The 12,680-nt window shown below is 37.8% G+C and overlaps 1 protein-coding gene across 1 annotated transcript; it reads left to right on the top strand.

The window, feature by feature from the left end:
• Positions 1 to 177: 177 nt before the first annotated feature.
• On the top strand, positions 178 to 11,819 carry LOC110044420 (protein MFI-like). The gene is made up of 13 exons (XM_089283323.1): positions 178 to 599; positions 815 to 867; positions 2,711 to 2,799; positions 3,587 to 3,740; positions 4,751 to 5,077; positions 5,462 to 5,554; positions 5,735 to 5,788; positions 6,134 to 6,284; positions 7,518 to 7,654; positions 10,198 to 10,262; positions 10,406 to 10,579; positions 11,206 to 11,261; positions 11,557 to 11,819. The coding sequence occupies exons 1-13, from the start codon at positions 539 to 541 to the stop codon at positions 11,610 to 11,612; spliced, it is 1,470 nt and encodes a 489-aa protein (XP_089139449.1). The 5' UTR covers positions 178 to 538; the 3' UTR covers positions 11,613 to 11,819.
• Positions 11,820 to 12,680: the final 861 nt, after the last annotated feature.

The raw sequence follows: 12,680 nt of genomic DNA, 5'->3' as shown, positions 1-12,680 counted from the left end.
GCTTAAAGTACTTCTGTAATAACTAAATAACTATAAACAGGATCCTACCAAAAACGTGTTCATGAAGAAAGAAGTCGTCGTACAGCCTATCCAATAGTAAACTGTCCTTTCAATTTCTTCCTACACTGAACGGACTGTGTGACAATTGCCTCTGGGGAGGGTGGAGGGGTTGGGGAGTGCAGCTAGGGAGTTTCTATTGATAATTCATTTCGCCAAGGTCCGTATTTATACTTAACATAAATATACATCGTTCTGTAGCCATTTCTAACATCAATGAAGTGTAGTAATCCTTCGATAATAGTATTTTTCTTTAATAGTGTTAGAACACACTCACCCTACCCTACATAGTCTGTTTCTGTCGTCCATATTATATGTAAAAGCATTAACCAGCGGTTATCCTGTTGCTACGTCTGGAAATCGATTATTTGCGTTGAATTTGACTACTTTTGGTGGCAAATTAGAGAAGGATGACCTGTAAACACTGAAAATAATACCTAAACATGCTTAGTTAGAGTCAGTAAAGTATTGGAAATACGCCATGTTTACAAAGCTGAGGCACGAAGAGGTCCGCCGAATCCTTGACAATGTTGATTTACCAGGTGAGCATGAAAACGATTTGTTTGTGTCATGCCGATTATCATGCGTAACTTCTTCTCAATTTACATATAATACGCCGTTAGTTGCTTAATAAATTATGAAAGAATATTAATGTTGTGGTGTAAGGAGTCACAGCAACAAGACTTACATCGTTTTTGCCAGCCTAGAAACGGTCGTTGAAACTTGGTTTTAAGCAACTTGAACTATTTCATTGCAGGATCTGCAGTTAAAGACCTAAAGTTTGCTCTCGCCATTAAAGCGGAGAGACGGGTAAGTTCATCAGTCAGGTTTGAAATGATTGCTTTGCATTGGAGTCCTGGAGAACGACACAGTAAGCTTAAGCTTTTTTATAAAAGCTTATATATATCTTACTGAGGTAAAAGTTCTAATGACTTGAGTACTGGGAAGATGTCTGACACGGGTCCTTTACAGAGTCTTTACAAAAAAAACTCTTGATGACATTAAAAAGGCAAGAAATGACTACATGACTTTTGCACTACTACATCAACATGCCTGCTGTTTGTACGCAGAAAGGGATAATAAGTCAAATCTCTAATAATTATCTGACAACAAAATTCTTGCTCATGCATGTAGCTGATTGGTTTTATGCAGACGTATTTATAATGGTAATAGGACTGAGTGGAGTCCAATTCGGTCTGTAATCATACAAATGATTAACAAAATCGGACGACCGCGAAGCAGGAGTCCGATTTGTTAATCACAAGTATGATTACAGACTGAATTGGACAACACGATGTTCTGTTACCAATTAATCAAAACTATGACAAAATTCAAGAAACGAACAAACCATCAATTGATCGCTGAACGATTAAACGTTGTTATGAATGCTGAAAAACACAGCAGTTTACTCAACAAAGTGCACCACAACAGCACACGCAAAATGACACCTACTGTCCAATTACAAGCATGATGCATACACTGTCCAATTAATACTCAAATCGGGCTGCTGATAGCCAATCACGTTCGAGAATTTTGTTATAGTTTTGATTAGTGCTGTAATCAGAGCATAATGAAATGGCTATCTAATATGAGCTGTCCAATTAATTGGATTCCTGTGATTGATTTGACACCTGTGCTACCTGTGTATAATTTCGTTACCTACCTCTCTGTCCTAAGATCTAGGAGGAATATGTGAGTGCATAACATTTTAACCTTGGGCCACAAGCCAATATGATTTTAGATAAATATACCAGGTTACTTACTGAATGATTTTCTTCCTCAAAATTAATACAGAACTACATGTATTGCTAATTTGTGTTGATTTCCTGGACTCTTTTTGTGATCTATTACTCAAGCTGGGGTTTGTTTATGTCCATACATGTATTCCTAAGTATCCAGACTGTAACTGATTACTCATTTTTCTGAGTTTTTGTGAAACTGACTACCATAAATTTATCCCCAAATTAGTACCTGGGGCCCTTATCTCAAATTTAGTAGAAGACGGGGGCGCTAATGTGAGAGAGGTGCTCAATTGAAGGGGGGTGCTTATTTAATTTTTCCCAAATCCTGGTCAGATATGACTGTTTTTTTGTAAATGTATACATGTGTCAATCCCACAGAAGTCTCAGAAAGATCCTGTCTCTCTTTGAAGACTACGTAATATAACCCCTTTAGCCGGTCTAGGCCTGCTGCACAAGGTTGGTTGGGCTTTAGGCAGTGAATCAGCAGATCTACACTACCATCCATTGCAACAGTTGATTTGCAGTACTTGAATCAGCCGATAATCACTTGCTTGTGATTTAACATGACCAAAACTATACATCACTTGTTGTCTCAGTACCCTTCCATAAAACAGGGGAAGGGGAGGGAAGCGCTTTTTCGAGGGGAGTTGCTTATTTCAAACTTTGGCTGACAGGAGGGGCACTTATTTGAAGGGGGTGCTTATTTGAGGGGAGGTGCAAATTTCAGGATTTATGGTATTCAAGGTTTTGACAATAGTCTGAACAAAATATATTGTCTATTTAAATTGACTGATTTAGAGATCTTTACCCACACTTCAACAAGGAAATTTATCATTTTATTTGGATAAATGGATATTGTAAATACCATTATGTATAATGTCCTTTACATTATAATTTGTATTGTCAATCAGAAAACAATTGAACAAGGGACAAGTGATCAGGATGTGAAGATTGCTGCAGCTATTGAAATTCAACGTGTATGGAGAGGCTATTACACCAGGCAAGTTGGAATATAATAAGGATTTTACTGTTGAGACTACATCAAATCCTCAGTTAAGGGACACTAGTCAGCTTCTGCCATTTTCAATGCCATCGAAATTATTGATATTGCATGGTCAAGTGAAATATTGTTGCTTTATTGCTATAAGTTGTGTTCCTGAAAGTTTGTTTAATGATCTTAAGTAGTTTGTGTCGGTATTGTCATAGACAAACACGACAGTTTGACACCACTCAGTTTGACGGGGACTTCCATTACCTTACCATAAAACCTTTCTTTTCTCCCAGCATAAGGATCTATGCTGGATTGGACAAATTTTAGCAAGGTCTTGAAAGCTTTCTAGCCTAGCTCTAAACAGCACTGCAAGCTACAATCTGTGGACAACAACCCATAAGAGGTTAAGTTACAAGTCCAACCCTGAATGGTACTACAAGCTGAAACCCCCAGCCAACACATGTTAGTGTGTAGATTTTAGCAATTAGGACTAGTTCATGCTGCTTTATCGTACCTAGCAGTGCAAACTGACACTGATTGGCAAGTGCTGGCTTCAGACAAGATTACAGGGCTGACAGATGAAGAGTGTAAAATAGCGTAACTCTATGTTGTTTAAAATAATTGATCCTGAAAAGCCTGATTGGAAAAGTAATGATGATGATGATGATGATGATAATAATCAACTTTATTTAAAATAAATTAATTAAGATAATAATTGTCAATTATCAAAAATAATTGTCAATTGTCAAAATTAATTGTAATTAGATATGACAATGAATATTGCTTCTTATGGCAGGTGCAAGCTGTTTGGAATTCTTCACCCGAGTGCTAGTGTCATGTCTACAGTCCTTGGCAGCAGATTCATTCAAAGTCCATCAAGGCTTAGTGATGTAAGGACAGTCACTCCCATGGTTCCTCACACCACACCGCAGCCTTCAACTTCCAGGAAGGTGAGACTCAAATCTTTCTCACTGCACTCGTGGTATAAAGAGTAGTCATTCTCTTACTTGAAGGAATGATGAGATTACCCTTGAAGGGGTTGAATATTGTGGTAGCTGTGGTTGTCTATTGAACATAGTTACATGATAAACATCTTACAACATGCCAACACAAGAAATAGATTTTCCTCGATCAAACTGCCGAAAATGAACTTGGAGTTTGGCCGTCGGAGTTTTTCGTTTTTAAGGGCTTCAATTTTTAACAATTTACCGGTGGACATAAGAACTCTGAACTCTAGGCTTTTATTTAGGCAAAAGGCCAACAAACATTTTTACTTGTAATTTTTAATCGTGAGTTTTTATATGTTTTCCAATGTACGTAGTTTTGCCTTTTTAACTTTTTACCTTTTTTAAATTTTTAAGTTTTTAAATCTTACAGGACCCCTTTGATAACAGTACTTTATAGTACTGATGGGTTAATTCTGTCTAAAGATTTGTTTATTAGTATTATTATTATTATTATTATTATTATTATTATTATTATTATTATTATTATTATTATATTATATAACCAGTTTGTAACTCTGTGATATCATAATGGTAAACAGATTCAGTGGAGCAGGAATTTATGAGTCAGATAAGTTATACAAAAAGAAACTTGAAAAATCATGTAAGACTTCAAAGTGGATTCCAGTCCTGTGATATGGTGAGTGAGTGAAAGGAGAGAACAAATTGTAAAGGACAAACCTGACTCTATGTTACGTTTTATAAGCTTGTTTATATGCCTGGTGCAATTTCTGGGGTGGGCTCTGTTTTGCAACCTCACCACTTGGTTCTTTAAGTCCACCACCAAATTAAATCAAAGCTATTGTATATGAGATCCTGCCAAATACTTTCCACAAGGTGTTAGTAGAAATCACCTTGTTCTCTAAAAGTTTACTTAACTACCCAAAAGCAGAGTTCTGTTTGTTAACAGCTCTGAACTGGCAACTGTAATGTTGTAGCTTTTAAAATTGACACAGGGAGAGCAAGCCTTGCCTAGAACAAAGAAGAAATACAAAGAGTACTGTGAAAATGCTGTGGCACAGCAAGGTCCATCATGCAAGCTGATGACTTATACAGAATTTTGTGCTGTGCTCATCCAAGAATGGTGGCGCTCAATGTTACTCAGACCAGTCTTGCCTAGACCTCCTCCTCCAACTACAGATGGAGGTTTATCGCCAGCTGACGCTGGTCAGCAACGTGATGGCACTGCTGACACTGCTGACACAGAAGGGTCCGAGAGAAAAAGAGTCATAGACAGGGAGGAGGCGGCAAAGATCATTCAGAGATCTTGGAGGCAACACATTGTGAGAGAATGGTTTCTAAACAATACTGTAGACTGTGATATTGTTGACATTGGTTTTAATGTTCTTTAGAGTGGTTTTCAATTGAGTGGCAAAAGTAATTACCATAGGCAATTACTTTGGTTTTGAGTTTGGTTTTATTAAGGGTTGAGATTACCTGAGTGGTAAGTAATTGGTTTGGTTTTAGTTTTACAACACTCAGTATTGAAAACCACTCTGCCTTGAAATGCAGTTAAGACTTATACTCCCCCAGGTTGATCTTTTTTTTTCTCTCTTTAGAGGAAACCATTGTGCTTCTTGACTAGTATGTTGTAGAAATCATTTGACTTGTTATAATTCATATATTAAGAAAATGATTTTTATTTCCATGTGTTCATTTGTCTTCAGGATGTCCAGGTATACAGATATTACAGAGATCTCATCAACTTTAAATGTCGTGGAGACCCTTCTTTAATGCTTAAATGTATTAATCCAAGAGAGGTACGTATAAGGCCATGAATATCAATTATTATTATTAAAAGCATTCATGTTTCTTAATCCACAATAAATTATGTGGGTTTTGAAGTTTTTGACTTAGAAAAACCTGAAGTTAAAAACTTTAAAGGTACCTATATGCAACTTTTATTTACTAATTACATTTTGTTTAAATTTTTCCACAAGGCTGAACTTTTAGATGCAGCTGCTGGTGTGCACATTAAGTTTAGGCTGGCAGGAGTAAGTAATTAACATGTAGTAAATGTTTCGATCCTGTGTTTCAGGTCTAAGTTTTCATTTTAAAATTAGTAGCCAGTAATTGGGACTACCAAATGAAAGAATTGTTCTCACAACCATCAAAAAGTAATTTAACACTGATAGGAATTTTAGTTAAAATTGACTTAAGTTTGAGCTTAATAGGTTGTTTTTCTTTCTTCTACAAGCACCTCAGGGCAAAAGAACTAAATTTTTAACAAACTGAATTTGAATTTGAAAACGATGTCTATCAGTCAGTGACGAAATACTCAGGAAAAAATTTCCAATTTTCCTAATATTCTTGACTTTTGAATATTTTATTTCAATAAGGAAAAATTTCCGCCCAATATCTACTACAAGATTTTCACTCACCACAATATTGTTGACATGTGCGCTAATGCACCAAGAGATTACACAAAAGCTTCCACAAAACGACTCCCTGTGGAATATATACACAGCAAAGGACAGAGAGCAGATGAAGGTGAGTGGTTAACGATTTAGAGTGATCATATCTCAGCACATGAATATGTCCTCCAGAACTGACACATAATATTACCTTCTGAATGTGACACATCTTTGAATCTGTGCACTGACAGACAGCTGGTGGTGGTAAAAATAGTCCTTCACTATAGGCATGCAATGTGTGCAGATTGCTGTGTACATCTATAGCTGTAGACCTTTAATCTGTTACTTCAAAGTCAATTTAGACACTGAGAATCGTTAATCAAGAGCAACTAAGCCTGTGTTTTCACGAGAGATGTTTACCTTGGTTTTGTTTTAACTTTACTGAAGTGAAATTTTTAATCGTGTAAAAGCAGTAGCAAACCTAGGTAAATGGTGGCAAAATCAAAAGTAAGCCAACCTAGGTTTGTTGACAGTTGAACACCTCATGAGGCATGGTTTAGCTCAGTAACCGATGGTAACTGAGGAAAAGCAGACATTGTCGCAATATCTTGGCAGCAAGTGTTCACGCATGCAGCTCGTAAAGAAGAGAAAAATAGACAAAGATTCCTCCTAATGTAAGTAGGTTTCAAGTCAACAGGCCAAAACGCTAAATAAACTCATGTTTAGGCAAAGAAATCCCGGACTGCTGTTTCCCGTTCATCGTCAAGTGCCGTAAGCATTTCCTCAGTAGCTTAGTAGCAGTGTACAGGCAGGCGCAACTAGAAGATGACCTACCACAAATAGAGAGAAAAAAAAAAAAATCTTAATTGAGGTCTATGGAGAAGAAAAGCAAATGTTAGAATTTAAAGTGGCCCCAAATAAAAAGAAGTGCTGGTAAACATTTACGTAGCTTGGGCTCTGTGGCAGATGCTGTTTCAGGTTTTTTGCAGGAAGGGCTAGGCTCAGCGAGATATCAAAATTTTCTGTCAACTATTCATCTACAAAGCTTTACAGTTAAAGAGAGTTTGGCTCGACATCAATGCAAGCAAATTGACAACAACCTGCGTTCAGCATTGGAGTAAAGTCAAATTTACAATTTTCCAATAGTATCTGAGCAACATTGCAGCACTTGCTTTCCAAGAAAACCTCAAACTGTCCGTTGTATGCGGCCTACTTTAATTAATTAGTTCCGTGTAAACAGCTTCTCTAATAACTGCGGTTTAGTTATGAAACCTTGGTAAGCAGTAACCATAGTAAACCTCTCTCGTGGAAGCACGGCATAAGTCACCCTGTTTTCTTGTTTGTTTGTTTGTTTGTTTTCTGTTCACAGATGATAAGTTAGGCTGGTATCAGAGGTGGGAAAATAATGGTTGGAGGCTGGTCTCTGACAGAGTGATGAAGAGAGTGGATCAAGACCCAGTTGTTTATGAGTCAACATTGAAAAAGGAACTTTTCAGTCATAACAAGGTAATCGTACTTTTTTTGCTGTTTCCATTTTATTTCTTGGGGGTTTTGGGGGAGAAGGGGAAGGGGTAAATGTGTTCTAAAAGCCCTCTTCTTCAGCCACTCTCTCTCCTTTTCTCTCCCCTTTATGCCTGCTGCATAGGCTAGGACTTTCAGCATTCTTGGTACATTATCAATGTTAACATTCTTCATGGAAGTAATCCTCATTTTTAAGTATACATGTACCACATTGTATACTTTGAGTCACCTACCTCTGAATGAAACATGCGTCTAGCCCTTAGAACAAGAGACTCCTGGTCTCCACAATACCTCTATCCCTTTAATTTCAAGGAGTGATCAAAATGTAATTTCACATCTCATGAAAATAGCAGTTCCAGAGAGTTGCCAGTACTGGCTTTCTGTACGCTTGGCTTATGGTACTCAGGGCTCAAAAAAGTACCATCCAGTCGTCGGGGACAAGTAGATTTTCCTTCCCACTTGTCCAATGGGCAAGGGATCAGACAAGTCTTCTGCCATCTAAAGCATTAAAGTGCCACTGAAACGAAATTTTTGTATGTGAGATTTTTGCTTAGTAATAAAGTTTCAACCTTACTTGGAAACACTGCAAACTTTTTTTTCGCATACGGTAAGCGAAAACTGCTTTTTCAGCCGTTCGAAGTTGGCTGGTTAAGCCCAAAATTGGCGGCCATTTTGGCGCGGCCAAAACAGCCTAGTGACGTCACTGGTTGTATTACTCTCATGCCGCGATGAAAATTTAGAGTGATTATGGGAGAAGAGATTACTGTTCGAAGCCCCCCAAAAAACATCTTAAGGACATCTCAGAGCTGTAAAGCAGATAATAACAGTAGCCTTAGACATGAAGAGGTCGAGAGTCGATCCTGGGGCTTTCCAGTCTATTTAATTGGATATATTTGCAGGATATTTTATGTAAGCAAGCAAACGAGTGGGAGTTCTTAGATCGCAAAATGATCGGGACTCTTGGTGAAATGGCCAGCACTCAATTAAACAATATCTACACTCATAAAGTAAAAAAGACATGAAAACAAGAGAAAGCGGCTTTTGAAAATATTATCCAGAGTGCTGCTGCACGAATCGCAGCAACAACGCTTCGAGTTTTCGAGTCGCTTCGCTTCGAGGAAACCAGACGCTTTGTGAGTTTCACAGCGGGCAAGATTGTGCCACAGTGACCTTTAGTCCAGTTGTATCTGCGACATCCTACAAGTTATCACAACAGCAAAAATTTAAGAAACCTTCTTCTTTTATATGAGGGAGCGAATTTAAACTATAAAGGTAAACTAAGTTGCCATGACCCTACAGGTATGTTTTCAGGAAACGAGAGAAAGCGTGACAACGTCGGCGGCGAAAGCTCATATATGCAAATTGGTTCAAATTCCGTTTAATGAATCTTCGAAAGGAGTGTAAACTAGCGACGTTTTAACGAATTGTTTTGAACTTGGATACTATTAAATGAAGATCATAGACATAAGTATGTGCCAAAGAACTCAAAGTAATCCATCGGCCGTGAAATATTGCAATTGGGAGATACGTGTAAAAGAGAAGCGAAATTCCCGCTTTGTTTACACTGATACGTATGCGGCGATAAAGCAAACCCTGCTGCGGATCACAATTTTCAAAGATTCATTTTGTCTACCACAAGAACTTTCACTTATTAGTATCATAAAACGATGCCCTCTGTGTGCAAAGAAGTACTCGACTCAAAGCTTGTGGACCGTTAATAACTTCGTGATTGTGCGGATGGCTGATGCGCTTACGGCTTTTAATGCTGTAAAGTTGCCGAGGATATATTCGAACCTTGTAATAGACCTTAGATTAACGTGAGAATCCAAATTTCAGAACCAGGCTGAAAACAGACGACGAAATATCGTATTTAGGCTTCAGGACGTGATATAAAAGTTACCACAATCGTTTTCGAAATCTCCAATCGAGTACTCAAGATGTTCGAAAAGTATACTGAGCTGTTCTAATCTGTAGCATTTATTTTGGTGAATCTACGCTCTCTGGCGCCCTCCAACGTTTATGATGTGTATTTCCTGTCAAGGCTGGACAGAAATTGCAAGGTAGAAAACTAGTAGGTATCGACAATATGGAGAATAAACTTGAATAAATCAAGTGAAAACAAGAGAGGATCTAAAGCGCTTCTTGCTTGAATACAACCAGTGACGTCACAAGGTCCTTAAACTCGGTTCCAGAGCCCGGACACAGTTTTGCTCCAAAAAGTCGATTTCAACAGCTAAAAAAAGCACTTTCCGTTAGGATTTGACAGAAATAAAGTTCACCATTACTTTAAGCACGTTTGAAACTATAGATTGGGATAATAAAAGAGAGTACGAAAATTTCGTTTCAGTGGCACTTTAAAAGAGCTAACTAAGACTTGTCCGGGGCAGGCAGAATTTGAGAGCTTCTTGTCCCAAGGGCAAGCTGGAATTCAAGTTTTTCTCAAGCCCTGCATACTGGTAAATGTTTTATAACAACCTGCCAGTAAAGAACTGCTGAAGCATTCAATGACTGTAAACTTCACTCTGCAGGTCATCAGAAAGCAAGATCTTGAAAGAAAGCGGAAAAGGAAAAAAGTTGAATGGATGAAAAAAATGTTAGTGCTATTCATTTATTTATTTATTTATTTATTTATTTATTTGTTTCCTTGTGGCTTTTAGTTTCATTTACTTTTAGTTGTTCATTAGAAATTATAGAACACTGCTCTTCCTTTGATTCCCTTGTCTCCTTTCTCTAAAGGTACAAGGAGGGTATGCTAAAGGCCAGGCATGGAGGAGATGTAGAGACAAAGAAAGTTGTGCAGTCAGTAGCTGAAGGAATGCTTGCTATCACAGACACCCACGGCCAGGATGCTGTGGAAGATTGGGAGGTGGATGAACTATTGGAGTGGACTAATGGACTGAATTTTGACCAGTATGTTGATCAGCAATTGGTCTTTCTTTTCAATATCCAGACATTATTTTGAATGGACCTTCTGTAAGCAGACACCCTGGAAACCAAAAAGATATCTGCTCAGTAGTGGTGTCTGCCCATGGAAGGTAACAAATGTACTATAGCTGGGACTATGCCTGACTGTCTGGTTATGGGAGGTGTCCACCTGAGGAAGGTGTTCATTAACTGAATTACAACTGTATTTGACATCAAACAAACTAGGTTTTAGTAAAAAGAGATGATCAACTAAGGGTTTTGTTTTGATGTACATCAACAATACCATGTTTGACCCATCACTATCTCCAACTCGACTACTTCTTATTCTCGGTTATCTCGAACTTCTTCCCCTGAATGCACTTTTTCAGTCATATTGTACTATCCACTATCCTGAACCCCCACTACAGATCTTGTCCTTTTTTTTCATTTCCCATGCGAGTTCACGATTGCAAGATTGGTAACAACACAGCAGAAAAAAATATCTGCTGCAACCTTGGCCAAAAAATGTGTGGCCTACAGTCTGTCACTGTCCAGGTTTTGAGTTTTACTTATTTTGTTACATGCAGTATCACAGACTAGCATCCACCAATGTCTGTTCACATCATTTTCAGGTATATATATGACTGGAAAGAGATTGCCACAAGTGCAGGCTCAGAATACCAAACAGGTCAGTGGTCATAAACTTGTAGTAATCATCTGTCATGTAAGTTTGTGGCATCAGGTAACGAAACTATCTATGCCAACGAAGAAAAACACCAGAGATTATATTAGATAAAAAGTAAAAATAGGATGGTAGTCCTATTGGTAGTAGGATGAAATAATTTCAGGAAGATTGAGGTAAATTTCAAACCTTCATCTAGTATGCCGCACTAACCATTATCCACCCCCCTTCCCCCTTGCCTCCATAAATTTATCACTACCTGAATAAATGAGGTAATAATTTCTCATTGTTTTTGTTTCAGAGCAAACCAAGTTTTTGCCAGATGATCCCTTCTCATTGACTTTAATGTCTAGATAGCAGTAGTTTTCTTTGTGTGTTTGGTTATGTATTTGTATTTATATTGTGAATCATAGTGTAAGATACATGTAGCTGTTGTGGTAGTGAATAAATGCACATATTTTGTCTTTCTGTAATTATAGTGAATGAAATTATTTATCAGAGTGTGAGACAGTAACAGAGTGTAAGAAAAAACATAAATTAAATAAAAACAGACATTTTTTCATATTTTCTTGTTTCGAATAGTAGCTAGCCATAGTTGTACTCTCTTCTACTCAACCTCGTTCCCAGGGTCTCTTCTCTTCCCAGGCCCTCCTCTTTAACCTCTGATGGAGGCCAGAGACAATAGGGTAATCCTAGTTTACAATATTTGTCTCATGATTGAGTTTCCGATGGAGCTTCAAAAACATCAGTGCTCAATGTTGAAAACTTATAGCACGATTTAACTCTGCCGAAGAATTTGAGCCCACGTTTTTTTGTGACGCGGGTTAAAAACTCGAAATTTTACAAAGAATGTCTGTCCTCATTAGTACTTTTGCCACCCAGAAAAAAAAATTACAGTTTTTGAAAGACAAATTATCCTTGAATATTACACCCAAAGAGCTCAAAATTTCACCATGCATTAAGTTTTACTATCTCTTAACTGAATATATGAAAGATCATATATTTGAACTGCTGAGAAAGATATGAAGACGTGGCTGATTATCGCAATTTAAGTCGAACCTCCCGTAAGCGACCACCCAAAATGTCAAGCCTAGGTGGTCGCTAACGAGAGTTTAGATCATACTGAATCGAAATTTTGCCTCATTAGAATATGGTAACTACAGAGACTTATCCCACGCGCCAATGCCGATGCAATGTTTTATTCATGTGAAAAGTCAATTTCGAGAAAAAATCCGGTTCTTCCATTGAAAAATTTCCGTCTCTTGTACTAGCCAGGAATACGATAATGTTACAACACCCTATTGTCCAATTTCCTCTCTATTATCTGTCAAGTGGTCGTTTACGGGGGGTTAAAAACAAAAGAAAACTTCAAACTGTTAGCTCCAAAAGTGGTCGCGGTCGCTTACAAGAGGTTCCCAATGTAGT

The sequence above is a fragment of the Orbicella faveolata genome, unplaced genomic scaffold (assembly GCF_042242905.1).
Source record: "Orbicella faveolata isolate gen_17 unplaced genomic scaffold, um_ofav_v1 contig_12, whole genome shotgun sequence".
Taxonomy (NCBI): Eukaryota; Metazoa; Cnidaria; class Anthozoa; order Scleractinia; family Merulinidae; genus Orbicella; species Orbicella faveolata.
The sequence above is the reverse complement of the archived record's forward strand: the minus strand, read 5'-3'. Positions and strand labels throughout refer to the sequence as shown.